Source organism: Podarcis raffonei, chromosome 15, assembly GCF_027172205.1.
Source record: "Podarcis raffonei isolate rPodRaf1 chromosome 15, rPodRaf1.pri, whole genome shotgun sequence".
NCBI classification, from domain to species: Eukaryota; Metazoa; Chordata; class Lepidosauria; order Squamata; family Lacertidae; genus Podarcis; species Podarcis raffonei.
In genome coordinates, this window is record NC_070616.1 from 33,989,177 (window position 1) to 34,016,419 (window position 27,243).

The 27,243-nt window shown below is 45.2% G+C and overlaps 1 protein-coding gene across 12 annotated transcripts in view; it reads left to right on the forward strand.

Moving 5' to 3' along the window:
• PKNOX2 (PBX/knotted 1 homeobox 2) overlaps positions 1-27,243 on the forward strand; it is a 439,557-nt gene that overhangs the window by 317,213 nt on the left and 95,101 nt on the right. For all 12 annotated transcript variants that reach the window (XM_053367533.1, XM_053367525.1, XM_053367526.1 and 9 more), the window contains one exon: positions 22,133-22,304. In XM_053367533.1, the coding sequence (XP_053223508.1) occupies positions 22,133-22,304 (172 nt within the window). The remainder of the gene's footprint in view (positions 1-22,132; positions 22,305-27,243) is intronic.

Here is a 27,243-nt window from a genome sequence, read left to right on the forward strand (position 1 = left end):
CTAGGAACCTACGGCCCTGGACCATAGCTCTCCCTATCTCTGAACATTGTCCTTGCTGGTTGGTGCTAATGGGAGTTAGACTGCTACAATATTGCAGGGTGTGTGTGTGTGAATAGATTCCCCATTCCTGACGTAGAAAGATGCTCTACCTCAGGCATAGGCAAACTTGGTCCTCCAGATGTTTTGGGACTACAACTCCCATGATCCCTCGCTAACAGAACCAGTGGTCAGGGATGATGGGAATTGCAGTCCCAAAACATCTGGAGAGCCGAGTTTGCCCATGCCTGCTCTACCCTGTATCCCTATTGACTTACTAGTTGGGGCTATTGCATCTTTCTATTTCATGGGCCATATTTGTGGTACCAGTGGTCCTAGCTGTGATGATGGGAAGGGTGCATTCGGCATTGTTGCTTAAGCATGTATAAAAGGTAAAGGGACCCCTGACCATTAGGTCCAGTCGTGGCTGACTCTGGGGTTGCGGCACTCATCTCGCTTTATTGGCCGAGGGAGCCGGCGTACAGCTTCCAGGTCATGTGGCCAGCATGACTAAGCCGCTTCTGGTGAACCAGAGCAGCACACGGAAATGCCATTTACCTTCCCGCTGGAGCGGTACCTATTTATCTACTTGCACTTTGAGGTGCTTTTGAACTGCTAGGTTGGCAGGAGCAGGGACCGAGCAATGGGAGCTCACCCTGTCACGGGGATTCGAACCACCGATCTTCTGATCGGCAAGTCCTAGACTCTGTGATTTAACCCACCGCGCCACCCGCGTCCCTTAAGCGTGTATGGCAGCCCACAAAAAATCCTTTGCGGGGCAACCACTGTGCCACAGGAGAGGGAGACAGTTCTTAAGTGGTTTGCACCTATTATGTGCATAGTGGTGATGTGAGTCAGCTCGGACTCTAAAGAGCTGGTTGAGGATAACACATTTTTTTGTCTACAGCGGTTTAATCTATTTCACCGTAATGGACAGAAGTGTTCTGCTTGTTTGTTTTTTGGCTGTTGTGGAAGTGATGCTGCCTGAAAGTCATAACTCATGTGCAGTCATTGCAACATTTAGCGGAACCCCCATTTATATCCGGAAGCTTTCTTCTGCCAGAGTGCACTCTACGCTTTCCGTAGACATCCAGAGAAATGCACTTTCTGATAGATTTATGGTTAGTGCTGAAATTTATAACTCACTCAGTTGCGTGGGGATCATTTTCTATTTTATTTTCCTTTAATATCTAGTAAAAGCAGCCTTTTTTCTTGGAGACAATAGAATAAAATGTTTCTGTTGGGAGCCTTTGGCTTTGAGGTTGTTCACCGCTGAAAAAGATTCTGCGGAAAACTCTTTGTGCAGGTTGCAACAAACCTCAAAACCTTGCTTACAAGTTCTTCGTTGATGCTTCGAAGATACGGGAGGGGTCCAAGCACCGCATCCCTTTATTCCGAAACCTGCACAAAGTTTTATGGAATAACTGTCCCATTATTTTAAAGCTTGCACTAACATTTTACACAGGAAATGTGGGACGAAATAACTGGAAATGAATTGGGGCCTGTCAAGTAGCTCCTCGGTCAACAAAATCCCTTGGACTGGGGGCTTCAGTGTTTAATCAGGCCAGTTCCTCATCCAACGTACCATATTTTTCCATGTACAAGACAACCCCTATTTCTTTTGGACCGCAACAAAAAATGGAGGGGGAATTGCCCAAAGTTGTTGAGCTTCTAAGAAAATAATATTGTCTTATACACGGGAAAATATGGTACCCCGCAATGCTAAATCTTTCGTTATTGGGTAGATATCAGAGGCAACAAGTCCCTGAACAAATAAAGTCCACCTGACTTTGTCCTCTGCACTTCTCTTTTACCTGATTTTTAAACAGCCTTAGATTTAACCATTTTCCTAGTAGGCACTGGCGACCGTGAATTCTGTCCAGGCAGTAGAGGGCTGCTGGCATAGATCTCCCCATTCTTTTCCCATCCGTCTGCCTGGTTTCCATGCTGTCTGTACAGAAAGGTAAACTCATCCCACATCCCTGTCCCCTTCACCCTACCAGCCTAATTTGGTGCGGTTTTTTATTTAAAAAAAGAATATTATTAATTTGCTATGAGGCTAGTACAGGCATCCCCAAACTCGGCCCTCAAGATGTTTTGGGACTACAGTTCCCATCATCCCTGACCACTGGTCCTGCTAGCTAGGGTTGATGGGAGTTGTAGTCCCCAAACAGCTGGAGGGCCAAGTTTGAGGATGCCTGGGCTAGTACTTCCCATTGCCATCTTGCCACGAAGGAGGCAGCACAGGTTAGTGATCTCTTGGTAGACCACTAAAAAAGAAAGAAAAGAAAATCCCTCATGCTACTAACTTTTGTGGACATATTTGCAAGACTGTTTAAAAAGCAAATTGAGACACATCCAGCATTTTGATGCCTCCTTCTGCCTTGAGCTATGGGTATTAACTACTGTTAGGAACATAGGAAGGTGCCTTATGGCAGATCAAACCACCAGTCCATCTGGCTCAATGTTGTCTACACTGGCTGGCAGCAGCTCTCCAAAGTTTCCAACTGAGGATATTCCCTTTAAATGAAAAAAAAAAAGTTTATTATAAATTTTATTTATAATTTTCGTAATCACATGAACAAAGCAAAACATTAAACATCGACTTCCCTTCCATGGTTTCTTCTGATTACCCCTTATCAGAGCTGTAGCTAGGTGATCTTGCACCCCTGGCAGAACCGTCCAGATTGCGCCCCCTAACCATGGACATTTTAGCTCTTCTTTCTGCCTCTCCTCCAACCCACCGCCCCCATTCAATTCACCCTCTACTTAAAACCTTTTCTTATGAGGCAATAATCAATATTTTTATTTATAGACATATTACATATTTATGCGTGTGCATAAATTCGCCCTTGATGGGGGCCCACCTCGTCAGCCCTTAGCTACGGCCCTGCCGCTTATAGCTGCATATTATATTTGCTCCGTTTTTGCCTTTCTCATTTTATCTCAAGGTAATTTTTACTGCTGAATTTACTCTAGTCCTGCTAACATTCTAACCAGTTTACAGTGATTCTTCAAATATTCAACAAACATTTTCCAATCTTCCTTAAATGCCCTTTCTTCTCGATCTCTTATTCCACTGGTTAAACTTGCCAATTCTGCATACTCCATCATTTTCATCTGCTACTCCTGCTCCTGCTCCCTCCCTCCATTTCTGGGCATGTACCATTTGGGTTGCCATAGTTACATAAATAAACAGATCATTTTGATCTCTGGGGACATCTGACTCAGTTATTCCTAAAATATAGGAGTCTGGTCTTTTTATAAAAGACCTATTTTCATTTTGTTATATATCATCTCCCAGAAGCCCTTGGCCAATTTACATGTCCACCACCTGTGGCAAAACATGCCTCCTGTCTCTTTGTATTTCCAGCAGTTACCTGATTCCAATTTATACATATTTGCTAACTTACTCGGCATCAGATACCGCCTTTATAAAATTCTCTTTTAGCGCAAAACACCATGGGTAGGCAAACTAAGGCCCAGGGGCCGGATCTGGCCCAATCGCCTTCTAAATCTGGCCTGCGGACAGTCCTGGAATCAGTGTGTTTTTACATGAGTAGAATGTGTGCTTTTATTTAAAATGCATCTCTGGGTTATTTGTGGGGCATAGGAATTCATTCATTTTCCCCCAAATAAATATAATCCGGCCCCCCACAAGATCTGAGGGACAGTGGACTGGCTCCCTGCTGAAAAGGTTTGCTGACCCCTGCATAACACACTATAAATTTTGAATCCCAACTGGGGATATTCCCAGCACTACCTGAAGGCATCAGGGATTGAACCTGGGATTGAACCTGCGAGCAAAGTACATGTTCTTGTTAGAATTCCTGCTCCGTGATTGCAGTCATGGGATTTTTGTCTATCACATGACGGTGTATGTTTTGACTCCACAGAGTGGGAAGTGACAGAGACAGGATTTTTGTGTTTCTGTGTTCTGTGAAGTGGGACTATTGTCCTTCGTTCTTTCTCTTTGCTGTCTGATGCTAGAGAGAGAGGGAGCCATGTTGCAGTGCTCCGTGTGTGTTTATATGTAAATAAAGTAGATTAGCCAAAATGCTGAGTTGCTGAGGTCTGTCACGCAAATTGCAAACACTCTGCGGATCCCTAAGTGTGCCGATCTCTGTTGACATCGGTCACTGTGTTTTTCGGGCAGAAGAAAGCTTTTGAAGCTCCCAAACGAATGACCAGGAGGGAGAGAACATGCCAGTTGAGCATGTGTCTCTACCAGGGTCCTACTCAAGTGTAGGACGAGCTCCTGACAGTTCTATCATTGAGCTACGGCCCTTCCCCATTCCCATCATTCACAATAGGTTAAAAAAAAGGAAGCAGTGGTGCTATGGGGTCTGTGGCCCATGCACTCGGATGGCCACGTGGTGAACTTTTCAGAGCACAGCCCTGCCTTTGAAGCGCTGTCACAGGACAGTTGTCTGAAAAAGTCCGCTTTAAATATGAACAACCATTAGACTTGAGAGCAAGAGGGGTCTAGAAGCAGCGGCAGAGAAAGCCGCTCGGGCGCCTGGGGTGGCGTGCCCAGGGGCGAGGCGAGCTGCCCTTGGGGCAGGGCGAGGGCGGGGCGCACTGTGAGGTCTCTGGAGTCTGCCTGCCTCCTCCCACTCAGCCGCCCTACAACTGGGGGGGAGGCAGCGGGTGGACCATTTGGGCAGTGCAGAGCCTGCACGCGCCCAAGCCACTGGGACGCGTGGCTTGGGTGCGCTGAAGGCCCCGCGGTGAGTGCCGTCTGGCATTTTGTCACCCCCCTCAGTGGTGGCACCCGGGGTGACCCGCCTCCACCACACCCCCTTCCTCTGCCTAGAGGTTGCCCATCTGTAAAAAAACAACAACACCTGGACAGCAAACAACAGTTACACGGCTCAGTCACAGACCCCATCTGCACTGCAGAGGGCCTTCTTGGTAGTGGCACCTGCCTTGTGGAACGCCCTCCCACCAGATGTCAAAGAGAAAAACAACTACCAGACTTTTAGAAGACATCTGAAGGCAGCCCTGTTTAGGGAAGCTTTTAATGTTTAACGGACTATTGTATTTTAATATTTTGTTGGAAGCCGCCCAGAGTGGCTGGGGAAACCCAACCAGATGGGTGGGGTATAAATAATAAATTGTTGTTGTTGTTATATCACACCACTTTAAGCAGCCATGGCTTCCCCCAAAGAATCATGGGAGTGTAGTTTGTTAAGGCTGCTGAGAGCAAAGAGGCCCCCAGTTTCCTTATGGAAGAGGGGGATTTGATTGCTGAACTGCACAGGGAATTGTAGCTTTGAAAAGGGGAGAGGTATCTCCTACCAACTCTCAAGAGCCTTAACAAACTATGGCCTCCAGGATTTTTTGGTGGGAAGCTATTATTGTTTAAAATGGCATGATAGTGCTTCAGTTGTATAGTGCAGTCTTGCCCTCTGCGGTGAAATGCGTTGTATTTCTTTCTTTCTTTTTAAATTTGCTTTTTATACATTTATTTTTTAAAAAAATAAAAAATATATAAAAATTCATTTTCATAGACTTACAAAATAATATCATTTTTAACCTGTAGACTGAGTTATGATAGAGAATGAATGCCAGAGTTATTGCAATTTCATTATGATGTACAATAACATCTGATGTTATTTAGGCTGGTGGACACACAGGCAAGTAATAGTTTGTACCAGTAACAATTCAAAATTATATGATTCAATGCCCATTCTTTTTATCATTAGTTACATATATCAAAATTAAATAGAGAAATAAAAGTGGGTGAAGGGGTGTATTTCTTTCTACATTGTAGTACTTATTTTTGAATTTGCATCTTACATATTTATTTATTTATTTATTTATTTATAAAAAAAATTCTCCTGCTCTTCAACCATAAAATAAAAAGGCTTTGAAGGGGCTTACAGATCGCTCAAAGAATCTAAAAAGAAACAGCACCAAAGGAAAATGTATTGGGAGGGAGGAGGAAATTGGAAAACTCAGGTGGGCTGTGACTCTCACCCCAGTTCTTGCAGACATTGAGGGAGGTATTGAACTTTTCAAACACTCCTGCTTGATTTCTTGAGACATCTCTAACCCCCAAATTCTATCAATTTCAGTAGAATCTGATTGCAACTAAATTGGCCTGAATCCAATAAATGTGTGTGCACTCTTGTGTGTGTGCAACAGATTGGAGTAAATTGTTGTATATGTCCCTGCTGGCCTTATAAACAATGAGTCACTGAGCATCTAAGAGACTTTTAATGTAATGTAAATGCACTTATATGTGCTAACTCTGGGAATTCTTGACCACGCTTGATGACAGATTTTTGGTATTATGGTCTCTAACTATTGGAGGGGGGAAGACAAGTGAGGCAGATTAAAAAGGCCATGAAAAATGTTACTGCTGGGATAATTACCTGGACTAAACAAAAAGCCATCAAATCGAGAGCTGGAGGAGAAATTCTGCCCTATCTAGGTGGGGCGGATCAAATCAAGGCCACAGGACTTCACTTGCTTAATGCTACCCATGCTGTTTTGCGTACTTAAGTGTCCAGACATCATTCCACAGCCCAAAAGCAATGAATGCCTGGAACATCCAATCAGGACTCCCCACCCCCTAAGTAAGAACTATAAAATTTATTGAAATCAGATTGGGTTAGAAATATCCATTTGAATTGCAAACAGGTAAATAAGCTGGAGGATACAGGTAAACAGCAACGTGTCCATGTGAGAAAAGTGGAAATTTTCTCTGATTATGATGGTGATGAATTAACTAAAGGTGGTTCTGTACTAGGAGGTTAGCATGAAATTGCCACGCTTCTTTCACTCTGTGGGGCATCTACATGAAGTTGGCATCAAATTGTTGGGCCGTTGCTTGCCCCCTGTGGGTCTTCCATCTTCCCCTGCCCACCTTGACGGCCAAAAGTCTTACATTTTCTTTTTTTAGACAGAATGGAATAATCACCGCAAGGATAGGTCACATTACTGCTACTCTGCTGTAGTTTTCAAGAGGTGTGAACTGTAACCTCTGGAACATCTTCACTATTCCTGTTCCAGTAAGCGCCATTTTATATATATCTCTCTGTGTGTAATCCATCTTTTAGAGTAGAGTTAATATGTTTCTTTCGGTTACATTAAAAAAAGAATCACACAATAGTGCTTAAATGAAAAAGTGTCATGGTGCTAATTAAAAAATATATTATTTTGTCTTTTTTATCTATAAAAAACCCCCACTGCTTCTAGGTCACAATCATTTCTGAGCTTTGGATTTGTAACACTGAAAAACTATTTTTTTAAATAAAAAATCCAACAGATCTTTAATTTTTTGATTTTTTTAAAAGTGCTTTGGCACAAATGTAAAAATCAGCCTTAAAATGGCTGCTGAGGCGAACTGTGACTTCCCCATCCTCACAGCTGTGTCATACCCACAGCAGCAAACAGAACATAACGGGGTGGACACACCAAAATAACCGGAAATTCAGCTGCAATTCTGTTTGTAGCTTACAGCAGAAGAGCAATGACTGGATAGTGCTAGGAGGAGGCCGAGTGTGGAGCTGAGCATGGCGCAGCTTCAGTGACTGGCTCCTCCAGAGCGCTCGGTCTCCTCCAGACGGTGTGACGGCACACGAGTGACATCACACACGTTCAACACACATGATGTCACACACACTCAACACGTGTGATGTCACACACACATGCTGTGCCTCCCTCAATGCTGAGGGCAACTTGGCACCTCTGCTTCTGGGAATGTTCTGTTCCGAGTTACTTCATCCTTTGCAGCACATACACAGGACAGGCCTTTTTCAGTAGTGGCACCCAGGCTCTGAAAGTCCCTCCAAGGCTCTTCCAAGGCTCTTAGTTCCTCCTCACTACCACCTTGGAAAAATCCAGGGCTTTTTTTTTTCCAGCCAGAACTCACCGGCACTCAGTTCTAGCACCTCTCAGGTTGGTGCCATTGCCATTATAAGAGGACAAGGGAGCCATTCATGGTGAGTCAAATCAGGATCAAATCAGAAACCTGGGCGGCTTCTCTAAATCAGGAATCGCCCTGAAAAATAGGGACACTCAGAGGCTCTGTTAGGATGCAATGAAGATTTTCCTCCACATGGCATCATGAGCTGTTGACAGGCTACTGACATTGGTGTTTCCACTGGCAGTAGCCAGCATAAGATTAGGCTTATTAAATTTCTATAAAGCGCCACCAACCTTCTGCCATGACTGGTGCTAGTGGCAGAGCTTTGGATATAGTGGCACACCATTCAGCCCCACTGCTCCCCAAATAAGAGCTAAGGTTGTTCCTTTAGCTGTTTGCCATTGTTGCTGTTGTTGTCACTGTTGTAGACCCTGAGAAGGAGAATGGGGCTGCCTGGGCCAGGACAGAGAGGGAGAATGGGGCTGACAGGTGACCCTGCAGAGGCATCTAGTGGGCTGGGAAGGCCTCTACCTGGGTTGGGAGAACGTAAGGGAAAGGATAATGGAGAAGTTCCCATGGGGTGGGTGTGTGGATGGATCTTCCTTGTCTTGTCCCATCCCTTCATCAGTCCCTGCAGTGCAAGGCATGGGCTCCACCTCTGGGGCTTTCCAAGAGGCCAGCTCTGGCTTGTCCATTTTGCCTGTCTGGCCACCAACTCTGCCTCCAGAGTTGTCAGAAATCCTGTCCAGTCCCACCTCTCCAAAGGTAGTCATTACCTTACCTCACCTGTCCCATCCACTTCTGATGAGGCAGTAACACCTCCTTCATCACCCAGCTCACAGAGATGCCAACATCCTCCATCACCACCTCGCACAGATGTCAACAGGCATGCCTTCAGTTCAGCCTTCTTGGAGAAATGCCCGGTTGCTTGACCAGTCTCCAGAACAGAACCATTTGCCACGCTAAGTCGTGTTTGCAGGGGGCATGTTGTTGTTGTTGGACCAGCGCCTTTGCTTGTGCAGTCACACCTCACGTTACGTTTGCTTCATGTTACGTTTTTTCAGGTTGCTTCCTGCAGCGACCCGGAAGTACCGGAAAGGGATACTTTCAGGTTTCGCCGCTCGCACATGGGCACAAGCGCCAAATCGCGCTGCGCACCTGCGCAGATACGGCGCTTCAGTTTGCACTCTTTTCATGTTGAAAATGGGGGTCTGGAACGGATCCCGTTCGCAACCAGAGGTACCACTGTATAGGCATATGTAGCACCTGCTGTGCCTTTGAACTGCATTTTGCACCAACCTGAGCGGTGAATATTTTGGTAGAAACCAGTTCTTCATCAAGTTGGATCCAGGACTATTGCTATGAGTGTTGAACTGGAAGCCCAAAACAGCAGAATATAAATAGTTTAATAAATAATACCTTCTTGCAGGTAGGATCAAGCACCGGGGTGGGGTGGGGGTGGGAATGAATTTTGCTCTTTAATAAAAGGGACCATAGCTCAGTGGCTGAGCGTAGACTTCACATCCCAGGTGTAATCCCTCGTATCTGCAGCTACAAGGTTTGAGTAATCCAGGTATGGAAAAGGCCTGAGACACAGGTTTCAGTCTGTGTTGCTAACCTCATTTGGTTTTGCCACACGGCGCAGTGCCTGTAAACAGTTATCAGTGGTAGTCATGCAAATCACACGCACTTTATAGTGGAAGAAGGAGCAGCTCAGATCCCTCTGTGCCAATCTGTGATAAATGAGCAGTGCGGATCCAGCTGTCCTGTGGATCTGCAAGAGAGGGGGACAAGTAAGCAACTGGCAGGTGAAAGACAACTTCCGGCTCCCGAACTAAATATCAGAGTTAATGCCCTGCTAAATTATTTTTTCTGTCTGTTAGCGTTGGCTGTAAAAGCCGAAACGCCGAGTCCCTTGCACGCGGCAGAGGCTTCCAAGGTCGCTCATGGGGGAAGGCAAGAACTGCCCGGCAGTCAGACCACGGTACAGTTGGTTGGCTCTCTAATTGAGGTCGGCTTTCCCGGCCAAGGTCACTCGGAAGAAAATGGTTGAGTGGCTATGAAGTTACTGCTCGGGTTTATAGTGTGTCGGGAGTTTTATCACCCATAAAAAGAACTTTGCAAAATTATTTCTTCCCCCTTGCTCTGTCTCCACAAAACATGTTTCCAGAGCCCCGCTATTCAGCGAGATGTCTTTCAGTTTCGTCATGCGTGACGGTTTCTTCTTCGCAACCTTTTCATATTCTAGAAGCTAAGGTTTCCTTGCTGGTCTGGGCAAAGCAGGAACAGAAATGCTGTGAAGATTATTATTATTATTATTATTATTATTATTATTATTATTATTATTAATTTTCTTAGCCTCTGCAAAGCAGACTTGAGTCACTTTCTCTCCAGAAAATGTACATAAAAATGGTTTCTCCCCTGCCATGAAAAACAAAAACTAAATAAAAGCCCGAATCTACATTTCTTTCTCCTACGTGGAAGGATTAGAAAAAGGTGCTGAACTTAAGTTGTGTCATGGACATTCATGAGTAAGAGGGCTCTGTCTCTTTCTTGACATAGGACAGATCTCTCAAAGAGTTCTCTGTTCGAAAGGCTGCCCTGTCCAGTTCTGGTTTAAAATTAAAGATCCTTAAGAAGAGAGAGCAGGAGGCATCTAGAATTTGTCCATCCACAGTGAGCACCGAGACACACGGCTGAGGAGTTTTCCCCAGCATGTGGAGATGTACCATGGTTCCTATTTAAATTATAGTAACTAGTTCTGAAGTATGCATCTATACCATGGGTAGGCAACCTAAGGCCCGGGGGCCGGATCTGGCCCAACCGCCTTCTAAATCCGGCCGACAGACAATCCAGGAATCAGCGTGTTTTTACATGAGTAGAATGTGTCGTTTTATTTAAAATGCATCTCTGAGTTATTTGTGGGGCCTGCCTTGTGTTTTCACATGAGTAGAATGCGTCCTTTTATTTAAAATGCACCTCTGGGTTATTTGTGGGGCATAAGAATTCATTCATTCCCCCCCCCCAAAAAAATATAGTCCGGCCCCCCACAAGGTCTGAGGGACAGTGGACCGGCCCCCTGCTGAAAAAGTTTGCTGACCCCTGATCTATACATACAAATTAGTGTACACAAATCTTATGCAAATGGCTGTCCTTTTTTTAGATGATGTATTTCCTCTTTGGGGACTCTATGTAAATGGTCACCCTATTTGCGTTATACGTGATGTTAAATATGGCCCAACAGCTCTGGCAAAAGCAAGTCGCTTAGCATTACTTCGCTATGGAGGGAGAAGGTCAGCTCACGAAAGCTCATCATATATATTGAAACAGAGGGACCGTTCACATCAGAATGCATGTGCGCATACCATTCAACTGTCTGGGTAACGGGGACATCCCTTTTTTGCGCAAGAGCACAGCAGCCATTTTGGGCGCTGCAATCTTTGCACTCAGATCTTGACCCCAGAAAGCACTTTTTCAGGGCTGCCACCTCACATGGTGCCCTAGAACACATGCTTTAGGGTGCTGTGCTCTCATGCGAGAGCCTGGCCCCCCAAAATGTGGGTCTTTGTGGACCATGATCTTACACAGGCCATTTGACTTCTGGGAGAGCATCCTTTTTTTTGCCTCGACGTGTTGGAGGGTATGTTGTGTGCAGAGTCTACCTTATAACACCGGTCCTCAAGGATCTACACTGGTTCCCAGTACGTTTCTGAGCACCATTCAAAGTGTTGGTGGTGACCTTTAAAGCCCTAAATGGCCGCGGCCCAGTATACCTGAAGGAGCGTTTCCACCCCCATCGTTCAGCTTGGACACTGAGCTGCAATACGGCCGCAGTTTATTCATTATTTGGCCTACAAATTCCCAGACCTCGTTTCACAGTCATTTATCCTGAGGTAACAGTCCCTGAACCTCATTTAAAACCTCTGGCTTGCTGCAATGTTCAAGGGGTATATGAGAGGTGATTGGTGAGTCAACAACCCCTGCCAAATGCTCTTGACTCGACTCCTGTGGTGTTTTGTTTTTTTCTGGGATGAGAAATTATTCAAAATAGTGATGGCCGACTGGTGGCCCATGAGCCAAATCTGGCCTGCAAAGCAATTTTCTCAGGCCCTAATTATATGGGAACACAGAGAAAGGCCTGATAATTCTTGGGGATGGGATTCAGATTCCATAAAATGACATGGTGACCTGCAAATGACAGAAAATAAATCAGCAAGCATGCTCTGTGGCTTCAACATCCTTGTTTGTGGTATAGATGGGATTTTATGCCAGGATAACAGCCCCTGGGCTAATAATCCTCAAACAGCATCCTTTTCCCCTTTCCGTATGAAATGAGAATCCTGTTAATAAATAAAGGGGGTGTTATTTACCTGTCACAACATCACAGTTTTAATGTGTTTTTTGCTGTCTTTTAATTTTGTAATGTAGAGTGGCATACATTATATCCCTATCGGTTGCTCCTTACGGGAAACTGGGCAGCAAGAGCCACATACTGGTATTCTAAAATCCTGATTTCCCCCCCTCCCCAGCCTTCCCTCCCCTGTCCGCATTCTCTCCTGGCAGTTCCCCTCCTGGCTCCCTTGCAGGCAGAACAGTGCTGAATGTGCTAAATTAGGCCATTAGAGGAATTCATTTCTCTTTATTAGCGTGTGTCAAATCCTTTTTATTAGTGGCTGAAAACGACCTCTCTTCTGCAGTAAAATGTCAGGCCAGTTCAGCCCTTTTATTTGTTCTGCGCTGACGAGGATCAAACTTTCCCTGAATTAGTGTAGAGAGATTTATTTCCTCCAAATTCTGAATGGCTTGAGAGAGGGAGGGAGAGAGAGAGGGAGATGGGGGGGGGGATTCGCCAGTGCGTTCTGCTCAATATCAGGGCTCGTTTTACTCAGCCTAGGGTCCTTCCAGCTGATTTTTTTAAAAAAAAATACTGTACACTTATTCACAGCAATACTGACCAATACCTAGATCTTGTTCACTCATTATGGAAAGAATGTGCTTGCTGAGGGGGTACTCTTACTCTTACTATTATTATTTAAGATTCCTTACCTGCTGTTCACTATAAGGTCCCAGAGGGGGTCACATATATCTAAAAATGCAATACAGTGGTACCTCTGGATGCGAACGGGATCTGTTCCAGAGCCCCGTTCACATCCTGAAGCGAAGGCAACCCACGTCTGCACGTGCGCGGATCGCGATTCACCGCTTCCGCACATGCGCGTGATGTCATTTTGAGCGTCTGCGCATGCGCAAGCAGCGAAACCTGGAAGTAATGCGTTCTGTTACTTCTGGGTCGCCGCGGAGAGTAACCTGAAAGTGCTCAACCTGAAACACATTTAACCCGAGGTATGACTGTATTTAAAACAGTTAAAATATTCCTACATTGCAGAGGGTTGGACTAGATCAGGGGTCAACAAAAATTTTCAGCAGGGGGCTGGTCCACTGTCCCTCAGACCATGTGGTGGGCGGGACTATATATTTTTTAGGGGGGGGAATGAATTCGTATGCCCCACAAATAACCCAGAGATGCATTTTTTTAAAAAAAAAAACCACACATGTAAAAATACCAGGCAGGCCCCACAAATAACCCAGAGATGCATTTTAAATAAAAGGATACATTCTACTCATGTAAAAATATGCTGATTCCCGGACCGTCTGTGGGCCGGATTTAGAAGGCGATTGGGCCGGATCCAGCCCCCCGGGCCTTAGTTTGCCTACCCATGGACTAGATCAGCGGTTCTCAACCTGTGGGTCCCCAGATGTTGTTGGACTACAACTCCCATCATCCCTGAGCTCTGGCCTTGCTAGCTAGGGGTGATGGGAGTTGTAGTCCAACAACATCTGATGACCCACAGGTTGAGAACCACTGGAGATGATCCTCATTGTCCCTTCCAACTCTGCGATTCTGTGATCTATTAGCTGATATTAGCTGTGCTTCCAGCATTGTAGAGGGTTGGACTAGATGGTCCTTGGGGTACCTTCGAACTCTATGATTCTTTGATTGCAATCAAGATCCCCAAATATATGTATGTCTCATTTGTCAAAGGTCAGGGTAAAGAAGTGTGTCCTTAGCTTACGATGAAAACTATGCGAGGTGCACCTCTGTGGGGAAGGAAAGCAACAACCTAGGGATTGCCACATATAATGCCCTCTTCTGGGCTGTCCCTCCAAAAAACAAAACAAAACAAAAAAACCACCTTCTGAGATCAGTAGAACTACCAAAAGGATCTCTTCTGCTGATCTTGATACCTGGGAGGAATCTGTAGGGAAGGAGTCAAACTTTCATGACTTTGAAAAATGATGTTAGTGGAGGTGTGAAGTCCTGCACTCGAGCAGGAGAGTGCTTTGTGTTCAGAGAACTATGGGTATGATCCACTGTGGCAGTTTTAAGTCCTATTGACTTCAACAAGAAGGTAAAGCTCCTCTAGGATGGTGACTTAGATTCAGCACTCCTCATTTTTTAAAAAAATGCTAACACTGTGGCTAGTTTGAACTAATGTTTAAACTAATGGGGGGGAAGAGTTCAGCAGCCTAGAAAACCACTTGGATAAGGGGCTTCCGAGATGTCTGCAAAAGCAATGAAATTTTGGAATACTCTGCCTTTTGCAACTATCCTAGGAATTCAGTGGAGAATGGCTGGTGTGTGTTTCTTGAGCTTTGCATCAAGGCTAAGCTGGTGTAAGTTTCCCAGGAAACTTGTGCTTGGCTTCTGAGCTGATGAGGATGCCATTACAGCACTCTTAATATATGCCAGCCCTTGCTTATATCCTGAAATAACATCATTATGAAGTGCCGTTGACGTTACAGCATATCCAAAACACCCCAAGCCTGGTATGCTGTCTTAATCTTTTGCAAAGCTGCTTCAGATGTACAGGTGTAGTCAGTGAGCTGTCAAATGTGTCAAAACCACCAAGACGTTGCAAGTACTTGGTAGTTAGCTTTAGCCATGTAAATTTTCAAGTTTACCCAGCATGGGGGTTGATTGTTGTTATTTAGTCGTTTAGTCATGTCTGATTCTTCGTGACCCCATGGTCTTCCACTGCCTCCCGCAGTTTGGTCAAACTCATGCTGGTAGCTTTGAGAACACTGTCCAACCATCTCGTCCTCTATCATCCCCTTCTCCTTGTATCCTCCATCTTTCCCAACATCAGGGTCTTTTCCAGGGAGTCTTCTCTTCTCATGAGGTGGCCAAAGTATTGGAGCCTCAGCTTCAGGATCTGTCCTTCCAGTGGGACTCTCAAGAGTCTCCTCCAGCGCCATAATTCAAAAGAATCAATTCTTTGGCTATCAGCCTTCTTTATGGTCCAGCTACCAGTTCTCATTTTTCCCTAACTCCAAGGATTGGTGGGGTAACTAGACCTGGAACCTGGGAGCAAAGTCCAGTCCATGAGTCTCCCAACCAGCGTCTAGAGAGCGGCAGATGATGGAAGCCAAAGCAGTGCCACAGAGGCGTAGGCTGGTCATGACAGCCGACAGCATCCTTCCTTTCATATATTTGAAAACCCTTCTACATTCCTTATCTGTTACAGCAAAAAGAAAAAAGAAAAAGCCACAGTTTGGCAGCCCTGATTTTGAAAGAACTCTGTGAGCATTTACAAGCCTTTTTGCGTGTGAAGACCCCCAAACCCCCTCCAAAATAAATCACACAGGACACAGAATATTTGTCTAAGATTTGTTGACGTTAATTTGGCCACAACTTTATTGATTACAGCATGTGAGTGGTTGCTTAGGCATTGGTTTGGACTACCTGAACCTGCACTGGCAGGAACAGGACTGACAACTGGAACCTCCAGAGGTCACTAAGGGAAAACATACTGGGGGGAGCACAGAAGCTGATTTCCACCTCTTAGTTCACCCCAGATGCTCCCAGGAATTCTGGCCTGGCCCTACCCCTGAGAGGGGATCGGACAGAGCAAATCGAGCCTCTGGATTCCTTTAAAGGAATTCCCTAGCATCAGAAACAAAAAATGAGGGGAAGGCACAGCCCATCCATAATCCCCTCCACCAAAGAATGAACCATCAGAAAGAGTTCAAGAAACATACAACAGAGGAAGGCAGCGCAACTTGAATCAGATCCTAGAAGCCTAAATTACTCCTTAAGCACAGCTGCTGGCAGTGGAGTATTAGTAGGGCTTGCTTACTCTTAATTGACCCCTCACTCCCAAGCAGGTGTACTTTTCTTTTGCCTGAATTCAAAGCTTTTGGTGCTGGAGCTGTCAGCGATGGTTTGTTTTTGTACATATTTGTGTTATGTCTTTTGTGGCTTTTATATTGTAATCTTATGGTTGCGTGTGGAGGTCCCCAAGCCACCCCTCAAATAATTCACAAATCACACGTAATTTTAGTTTAAGGTTTTTGGCACTATTTTGGCCACAACTTTATTAAAATACAAAATCTGTGAGTGGTTGCTTAGACATTGGTTATGACTATCTGTCCCCCCGCCTGGGACAGAACTGACTTTCTGAACTCCATCGGAAGCCAGTGAAGGGAAAACAATGTTGGGGATCAGTTGAGCTGAGCAACAGTCCCTCACCGCTCACCCAACCAGCTCCCCAAGGCTTGCCGGCCCTGGTCCCATTTCAGGGATTGGACGAAATTGTGGCAAGCCCCAGGATTCCTTTAACAGAATTCCCTTCCACACCATCATTGGAGAGGCAGGCCCAGCCTATCCTGACCCCTCCTCCACCAATTTTTATAACCAATGCCTAACCGCAACCTTACAAGTTGTGATGAATTGCTAAGTAGTAGGCAAAAACCAAATGGCACCAGCCAATCAGCCAAATGGACAAAATTCCTACTAGGCCCCTGCCCCAACGGTAGATGACTCCATGACAGGCATAGCAAGGTAAACCGGAACACAGGGCGGGCTGGCGGGTGATCCGATGCACTCTGCAAAAGAGAAAGCAAAAGCAGAGTGCCCCGATATGTAAAGCCTTTGGTCCCACCCACCCAATTTGTAACATGCAATTTGCCCCAGTAACCCGGTCAGCCAATTGTTGTGCCAGGCAATAACCATTAACCTGCCTGGCAACAGAGGGCTGGCCCAGCGACCCCCACCGCAACCCGTGCTCTCATTTTAGGGAGAACACACTTTGCAAACTGCCCCGAGATGTACAGGTAAGAAGGTAAAAGGGATCTACAGGTATAAGGCGGTAAACAAATTTTAATCATTTTAGTAGTAATAATAACAACAATAATAATACCAATTAATTAGGGTGAGAGTGGAACCCAGAGTTATCCTCTTGTTCTACAGCCATGTTGTCAGCTACCCACTTTTTCTGTCTGCCACAAGCAGCTTCAAAGCCTTCACAGAAACATTCTGTTTGAGGCCATTTCAGTGAATGAGGTGACCTCCAGGGGGGTTGAATCAATAAAACCACCACTATATTATGTTATTTTCTTCACTTTCTTTAGGAATGACTGTTTCTCATGATGAATGGGCACTCCCATCGATAATGGCTAGAAAACACACCAGCTGAGACTGTGTCCTTGCCTCTTTCATGCACAGAAATAGTATCAATAGTCGGTAAAATAAAACTTTCTGTAACACTCAGAATCCTAGAACTGTAGAGTTGGGACCTAAAGCATCCATGACAGTTGTGAGATAATATACCACATTTAGATCATGGGATGGGCTCAGGGCCTGCACTTTTGGTCACTTGCTTTACCATCTAATAAGACTTTGCTTGATACCACTAATGGAAATTGGCTATGTCTTGCCAGTTCTGCCATGATGCTTTGCGGAGACTTTAAAATGGTGACTATAATTGCAGGACCAACCCAGTCATTAGGCAGCTGATTTGGGTTGTCTATGAAAGGGCAGCAAATTATTGACTCTTCAGTTTATTGTTATTGCCAGGATAGGGAGATGGAATGTGTAAGATTTTCTTCTTCAGATGCTAAAATAACTTGACTGGCCAGTGGTATTATGCATCTTTGCCTTGCTTCTCCACCCTGGGCAACAAAATTTATTCCTTAGGAACAAAACTTATAATGGGCTGCATCCAATGTGGAGAGCTGTTAGATGCTGATGATTTTGTTATCCAGTCATGAGAGTTGTGAGGAAACCTCTTCTTCCCCTTACAGTGTTGCAATTCCCAGAGTTCCCAGAGAAGAGAGATTTTGGGAATTGTAGGTTTGTGAAGGGAATAGAAGTCTCCTGTCAGTACCCTTAACAAACTATGGTCCCCAGGATGTTTTGGGGGAAGCCATGGCTGTTTAACGTGGTATGATACTGCTTTAAATGTATAGTGCAGATGGAGCCTAAACCTCCGTGGGTATACTCTTGAGTAGGACCAGCATTGGATACAACCCAGTGTCACCTACAAGGAACATGTATTTATTTGTTACATGCATGTGCAGTGCTAGAGGGAGACAGCAGGGGCAAGCACCCCCCAGACAAGGAACTTGGCTCCACACACACACACACACACAGAGAGAGAGAGAGAGAGAGAGACCGCAGTTGCTGGACTCAGAATATTTTTGCAAAATAAGAGTGGAGGGAGTGTTTTGTAGAATCAAACTACAGTCATACCTTGGGTTACAGACGCTTCAGGTTGCATTTTTTCAAGTTGCGGATGCACCAAAACCCGGAAGTACTGGAACGGGTTACTTCCGGGTTTCAGCAGTCGCGCATGCGCAGAAGTGCTAAATCGCGCTTCGTGCATGCGTAAAAGCGCCGAATTGCAACCCGCACGTGTGCAGACGTGCCACTGCGGGTTGCAAATGTGCCTCCCACATGGATCACATTTGCAACCCGAGCGTCCACTGTAGAGTGAAGGGGGTGTTTTGTAGAATCAAACTTTGATGGTTGACAGTAGAAAAAACGTTTTAGAATAAATTTCAGTGGCCAAACTTGTAGGATCTGCTTTGTTTTACCCCACAACCCCAACAGGAGTCACATGCAATAAGGCATATGTTTAAAATGATAAGAATTCCGAGGCTAGGGATTTGTTGTGTTATGTTTGGTTTTTTAACGGAGAGAAAGCACAAGTGGAAATCTTTGTGCTGACGGAACACGTTAGTGGATACCACCCCAAGTTTTTATTTTTGTTTTCTTAAGGGAGGCAAAGTGGACAGGATGTATGAAGCATAGCTCAAAAAGCCCTGGACGCCCCCCCCCCCCTGCAGCGCAGCAATCATTTCTCTTGAATATCAACTTAATAAATAAATTTATTATTTCGGTCACAGACCAGTTCCAGCTCACATACAATAACAGGGAAGTCATAAAACATGATAGGGATACATTTGAATTCGCAATTGGGTATAACAGGGACAATACAGATACAGAATGTCAACTTGCTCCTGTTTTAAGGAACAAACAAAAAAACACACCCTAAAAATTACATGCTGTTATGAGAGTCTGGGAAGGAGATTGTCAGTGTCCTAGCTGGTGTTTTTCCCATCTTCCACTTTCTAGGACTTTGTTCTTTTTGAGCCACAGCCATGTACAAAGAGATTGCATCCCTCAAAGATTTTGCCAAGGGGTTGCAAACTGCTGCTTCTCTCTCTCTCTCTCTATCTCTCTCTCTCTCTCCTCCCACTGCCTGCACTTTAATTCTCTCCATAACATTGAGACGGAATTTGTGCTGTGTGCAAAGGTGTGTGCATGTGGAGGGGGGGTTGGGGTGCGTTGCTGAACTCCTACCACCTGGCATTACTGCTTGGATTATTAGTTCCTAGTAATTTAGTGCCCTTGCGCAGGGTCGATTTGTGCCTTTCATTTCTAATTGATCTAGAGGCTGTTTAAATGACAGCAGGCATCTGTTGAGAGTGGGAAGGTTCATAAGGCGAAATAATTCATAACACCGTCTGGAATTTGCCTTTCATATCCCTTAGCTAAGCCTCGGCAGGGCTGCCTAAATTACGACCAGGGAGAATTCCCCCCCCCCTCCATATTCAGCTCATGGCTTGAAGAATCTTGCATTAAACTGGGATCAGTCTAGATTAGACTGTAATATGCTGCAGTATTAGTAGCTGCAAATGAAGACTTATACCAGAGTTTAACCCCTTCACCTGCTTTTCTCTTTGCCTTGGTCCTGGAAGGCTTGGCTAATCCATTGGTTCCTCCGATTTGTTGATGTGTATAATAGATCTTTCAACCCACCGGACTCCTGGGATAACTTTAGCACTAAAGCATTCAAGACAACAGGTTTCGAAGAAATTAAAACACACTTGCTTTGATTAAATAAAGAGTGACTTTTCAGCCCTTAGTGAAATGGGCATATGGTTTTTCCAGCTCCTCGCATATGTGAAGGCAGGAGGGAAATGTGATATCTGATATTATGTTAGGCCTGCACTGCCAATCTCAGCAGCCTTGTTGCCAAATTAGTGTACAGAGGTGTGGAGTACTTAATTTACTTGCAACGCACCTCTTGCCCTTCTTAGTTTCCCTCAGTGTAATGTCAGTTAGCAGATGGGTAGCCCAAGTAAGTTTACTGTTCTCAGTTTAACGCTCCTTACTTGTTTTCCCCTTTAAACTCTAAGCAGCAGGTGACCTTAGTTTCAGGAGTAGTCAACACATGGAGCAGGATTGTGCCTCCTGTCCCAGACTCCCAACCTTCATATGGTAGCTAAGCTGTTTTCCATAGAGTCTACATGTCTACCCTCCAGTAGTGTAGTAGGAAATTCAGAAGTACAGGGTCCTTTCGTTACAGTCACATCCACATTCCCTCAAGCCATTGTTTATTATACAATAAACTTATGATTGTACAATAATAATACTTGGGGTGCATTGCCTTGTGTTGCCTTTCAGCTAAATTTACTGCAGTGGTACCTGGATTCTTGTATGTAATCTGTTCTGGAAGACCATTCGAGCTCCAAAACGTTCGAAAACCGAGGTGCAAAGGGCTGTCTGCAAACACAATTGAGAAAATTGAAAAACACACAGCGGAAGCTGTTCGACTTCCGAGGCACTTTCGAAAACAGAAGCATTTACTTCCGGGTTTTCAGCATTCAGGGGATGTGGGTGGCGCTGTGGATTAAACCACAGAGCCTAGGACTTGCCGATCAGAAGGTCGGCGGTTCGAATCCCCGCGACAGGGTGAGCTTCCGTTGCGCGGTCCCTGCTCCTGCCAACCTAGCAGTTCGAAAGCAGGTCAAAGTGCAAGTAGATAAATAGGTACTGCTCCGGCGGGAAGGTAAACGGCGTTTCCGTGCGCTGCTCTGGTTTGCCAGAAGCGGCTTAGTCATGCTGGCCACATGACCCGGAAGCTGTACGCCGGCTCCCTTGGCCAGTAAAGCGAGATGAGCTCCGCAACCCCAGAGTCAACCACGACTGGACCTAATGATCAGGGGTCCCTTTACCTTTACCTTTTCAGCATTCAGGTTCCAAAACGTTTGTCAACGGAGACATTTGAGAACTGAGGTATCACTGTGTTTTCTGTGCAGGTACAAATGAAGCTCTGCATCTGGGCAGCTGTAAAGAGATGCTGCCTTTTGCATTGTTCCTGAACGAGGATACAGAGCCCTGTGCACAGCATCCTATTGTATTGCTGCTGTTCTTAGCTTGTGCTGTTCTTTCATTGTTTGGCTTTAATTTGTCTTCTTTTGTATTACTCTCTGGATGGCTGCATTTAGTTGCTTGTTTTTAATTTGTGTGGGCTCTTTGAATGGGTAGTATGCAAACATTTTTAAATAAATGTCTTTAAAAAAATACTTGTATACATGGAGACTGGAGAGGATAGATGTGTGTAGCTCAGGAGCAGTGACTCATGACCCAATCCCATGCCACACACACACACACATGCACACATACACACACACCATTCCCCAAACGTATGAAAAGAGCTAGTGTCATTTCCCAGATGTGTGAGTAGGACTTCATCATCAGTTTCCCTGTATGTAGTTTTCCACGCTAGCAGCTGCCTTTACACTCCCCCTGCCAGATACATGTTTTAAGGATGTTCCTTTCCCTTCTCCTCTCCAGACCCCAGTTTTCAACAGTCAGTCAACAATGTGTGGCCAGTATGTTCAATTCTCACTGGTCAGTTTTTTGAGGGTCCCTCCCCCTTAGGAGTTCCTCCTAATTATTATTATTTTGTCCTTCTGCAAAGCTTGGGGTTGCTCCAAAAACTGCTAATGCCACTCACTTGTGCACAGGTGATAATGTCTTGGCTACATGATCAACGGCAGTGGAAATAAAGGAAATGGTGGACCTCATCCACAGCATAAGTGAACTGTGTTTATCTGTGAAAATGACATTGTGTTTTCCTTTTCTCTTAGACATCCTCTCTTCCCCCTCCTGACCCTGCTGTTTGAGAAATGTGAGCAGGCAACGCAAGGCTCAGAGTGCATCACTTCTGCCAGCTTTGATGTCGACATTGAGAATTTCGTACACCAGCAAGAACAAGAGCACAAACCATTCTTCAGCGATGACCCTGAGCTCGACAACCTGGTAATGGTTTTGCCCGGACCAGTTAGTCACGGAGTGTTGAACATTCTCAAGGGAAGATAGGTAGATAGATGATCAATAGGTGGGTAGGTAGAGTGGGGGTGGGGCAAAAAGAGAGGGTAGAAAAAATGGTAGTGGAAAACTAGATATGGTGGAGACTTTTGATTCAAAATGCACAGTAAAGTAAAGTGTGCATACACTGGTGAAAATAACATAGAAAAACACATTATATTATGGGAAATTGCTTTGCAAAAATGTGTAGTTTAGGCAAAATTGCATATAAGCAAGTTTGTGCAAGGAGAAATTTGCACTGGAATGCTTGTGAATTTTCACGAGGACTTAAATTTGCAAACTGGTTTCGAAATGTGGAAAACAGAACTTAAGAATGGACAAATGAGAAACTGAGAGAAACGGAAAACTGGCAGGTTCAGCCATTTCTTCGGTTGACTTTTCTGGTGACTTTTGAGGGCACTATAAGAGGCAGAGAGCTTGTATTTTTAATTTTCAGCAGTTAGAGACGGCAGCGCAGACACTTACTTTTAAACATTACTCCTCTGCCATTCCTGCCTTAACCAGTTTTTGTCCGCAGTTCCCATGGAGGCAGCAGTCCTCTGTCACGGGTCATCTCACCCCACATTTCATCTGAGGAAGGATGCTACTGTCCTCGTTCAGATGCATTGCAAGGCAAGATGGTCCCTAAGGGAGGAAGGCTGCCAGCCACCATGGGAAAGCAGCAGCAGAAACTGTTTAAAAGAAAGAGAGGAGTGGGATGAGTTTGCTTTAGTTATGTCACTGCGTGATTTTTGTGGACGAACACTTTTAGTACATTTGCTTCATTTTAATAGGCGTTTATTTATTTAAGGCATTTATATGGCGATTAACCATTAGCATTTCTAAGTGGTGTACATAAAAATAAACCACACAGAGAATAAAACTATAAAAAAAAATCATAAAACTGAGCATAAAACCTGAACACTAGATTAAAATGCCTGCTGGAATAAGAAAGCCTTTGTCATGTTCCTGAAGTTCAGCAAGGAACTTCTGCCTAACCTTAGTTGGGCAGAAGATCCACAGCTTTGGCCCCACAACATTGAACACAATATACAATGCTGTGCGTTGTCCCTTTAAATTGCTTCAGGAATCCTTTTGCGTGTCAAGGTCCCCAAGCCACCCCCCAATAACTCACACATCAATTTTGTTTAAGGTTTTTGGCATGATTTTGGCCACAACTTTATTTAAATGCACACATGTGAGTGGTTGCTTAGGCATTGGTTATGACTATCTGTCCTTGCCCCAGGGACAGAACTGACTTCCGGATTCCAGAGGAAGCCAGTCAGGGAAAACAATATTGGGGAGAAATGTGTTGATTCAAGCCAAAAGCCAGAGGAATTGGCCACCCTCCAGGTGCCCGGCTTGAATCCTTGTTGACCTCCCTGTCAGCGACTCCCGGCAAGATCAGGCGAGGTCTTCAATCGGCGATCCTTTTCAACGTGAAAAGAACACACCACTTCTCCCCCTCCCATTCCCAGGGAGGGGAGAGAGACAGACAGAAATGTATTTACATGCCTTTATTTCTGTCGTTCCAGCAGTACAGAGAAAACGTGACTGCTCTCTCTCATCACCAACAGCAGAGAGAATAACTCCACCCATGTACTTCCAGTACAGGGTCATGTGACACTCTGAGCTAACATCCGGTGCTCCTTTTTCGAAGCTGGGCATCAGTCCCTCGCTTCTCACCCGCATGCTCCTGGGGGCTTGGACGGTCCAAGTCTGATGCCAGGGACTAGGACGAAAAGGATGGCAAGCCCCTGGATTCCTTTAACGGAATTCCCTTTTGGCACCACTATTGGAGGGGTAGGCACTTACCCCTCCACCAACCAATTTTAACCAATGCTTAACCGCCAACCTTACAAGTTGTGACGATTTGCCACGCAGTAGGCAAAAACCAAATGGCACCAGCCAATCAGCCAAATGGACAAAATTCCTACCAGGCCCCTGCCTCAAAAGCAGACAACCCCATGACAGGCATAGCAAGGTCAAGCAAACAACCCCCCCCCCCCAATTCAGGGAGGGTGGGAGGGTGATCCGGTGCAAGCAGCCAAGAGGACGCCCAGAGCCGGGCGTCCAGCATTTAAAACCTCTGTCCCCTCCTCCGAATTGGCAAAAAGAAAATCTCCCCAGAGACCCAATTTAAGCAATCCCTGCCTGGGTCACTCCAAACATCCGCCCAGCAACAGTGGGGTGGCCTGTAGGCCCCCACCGCAACGCGTGCTCTCAGTTAGGGAGAAGACATTTTGTTTGAGGCAGTATGTACATTAAATAGAGCTAATCCATTTTGGAAAAGGAGAAACCTCTGACCATGCTGCTTGGCTAACACCAAGGAAACTCAGGTTGGGCTGCTGGAATAAGTTAGGCCATTTGAGAAAACGTACATGTGTCTTAATTTTACATAACAGAGTCTGCTTCTAAGAACCAGCAGTCATTCATAAGGGCTTCCTTCTTGGGAGGATAGGGTCAGTTACATTGGGAGAATGGAGGATAGGGTCAGTTACGTTGGGAGAACGCTTGGGAATTGACATTTTTGAGAAGGAAATAGCCAATCTGCAGAGAGGACACTGTGCCTAAAGGGAGAACGCCTCTGGCATTTATTTAGCTCTACCAATAGTTCCTTTGGAGAATAGCCTTATATTACAAGGGAAGAATCATTTAAGGAAGCCTCGCAGCCCAAAGGGATTGTGAAACCATGGACTCCTCCACATGACCTATGTATTGAGCGTTCATCCTGATTTGCTTGCACAAAGCTTATGCGGAGGTTAGATGAGCTCCAGCCTTTATTGAGCATCTATTTTGATTTGTTTACGGGGCAGTGTGCATTCATCCTGATTTGCTTGCAGGGTGTATATTTGGTTTCCCGTTAGCCATCCACGCATCCCACTCTCCAGTGCATCTCACACATCACTTTCCAAACCACAAAAAGTCCAGTTCTTCGTTGCCAGGGTGACAGAGCCATTTAATCCACTTTAATTGTGCAAACCCAAAGTTCCAGTATGTGTTTCCGTCCCTTCCACAAAATAATGACTGCCTGGAGGTATCCCTTGCCAGTTGCAGATACCCTAGATCTATGTCTGTGGCTGGCTGCATGTATATGTACTTATTGTTGTTGTTTAGTCATTTAGTCCTGTCCGACTCTTCGTGACCCCATGGACCAGAGCCCTCCAGGCACTCCTGTCTTCCACTGCCTCCCGCAGTTTGGTCAAATTCATGCTGGTAGCTTCGAGAACACTGTCCAACCATCTCGTCCTCTGCCGTCCCCTTTTCCTTGTGCCCTCCATCTTTCCCAACATCTGGGTCTTTTCCAGGGAGTCTTCTCTTCTCATGAGGTGGAGTCTCAGCTTCAGGATCTGTCCTTCCAGTGAGCACTCAGGGCTGATTTCCTTAAGAATGGATAGGTTTGATCTTCTTGCAGTCCATGGGACTCTCAAGAGTCTCCTCCAGCACCATAATTCAAAAGCATCAATTCACTTCCGGGGTGGCGCCATCGGCAATGGCGGACTCCCTCTGAACTGGATGGACCAGCTCTGCACGAAACGGGTCGTTTCCGCTACGGCGAAGAGGGGGAAGTGGCGCAGTGCTGTGAGTCTACTGCTTTTTCCGTGGAGCGAAGCCGCATAGCCGTTGCCGGAGAGCACTGCCTTTTTCCTGGGACAATTTGGCATCTAAAGAATCACCCGTGAGTACTTAAAACTCGAACAGTTGGATTTTAAATAAGGACTAGCCAGTAGAGAGGAATTGGACTCAAAATTTACCTTAATTCGGTACTGAAACGGGAAGGTCTAAACAGGAAGTCAGCCTTCCGTTTCTTTGTAGTTAGAATAAAGCAAAGACAACGTAAACTAGAGCTTAGAAAATTACTTTTAAAGGATTGGCTTTCATCATTTAAAATCATGGAACCCCCCTTCGGTAGCAGGAGAAGAAGGGGGATTTCTTTTTGGACTGTTTAAACCTGCAGAAGTGAGTTTAAAGTAAAGTAACTTTCCACCGTCCTGATCCTGGAGCGGAGTGTCAGGACTGACGTTTGAAGCTCATTGACCAGAGACAAATGTTTTTGACAGACAGCTAAAAGAAAAGTAACATAGTGACTCCATTGTTTCCTTTCGCATTTCAAAGGAACAAATATTGACTGAATATTTTAAAAAAGAAACTTTGTTGCTATTGTTCTTAAAAGAAAGAATAAACAGAAGTTTTCCCCCTAGAGGGAGACTGAAATTGTAACCAACTTCAGGAGCTTGCAGCTGTTACAGATTACAATCGTGGGAAAGGACTTGTGACCTTGCAGGACAATGTTTTCAGAAGCTCTGTTGGGTGCTTTCTGTAAAATAAATGCCCTATTGGATCAGCTAAGCCAGAAGACGGATTCGATGACTAATGCGGCCAGAAATTTTGAACAGGCAGTAGGAAACTACATGGAGCCTACCCAGGAACTAAAACAGGAGTGTGCTATGACAGCACAGATGAGAGAAGAGGATACTGCTGAATCCTGGGTGCCAGAAATGGAGGGAGTTGCGGCCCTGCAGGATCATGAGCCTTTGGATTTGATAAATGAATTTGGAAAAAACCAGATTTGGAAAGATAAAGTTTGGTTTGGTTTGGAAATGGGGGGTTGGATTGACCCTCCCATGCAGGGATGTTTGGACTTTCTGAGTCTGGTAATGGGCCGTCAGATGTTTGGAGCTGTGGGGGCTCCTAACTTTGGAGGGAATCTGAAACAGGTGTTTAAATATCACATGGAGTTTAGCCTGGACTATGGAAATGGGGCTGATCTGCTGAAAAGGGTCAAAAACATTACTAAGTTGGAGTTCCCACGAGTGAAAGAAAAATATGAAGAAGAGTCGCAGAAGGGACATGGAAGAGACTTGAGGGCCTCGGATATAAGGATACCAGG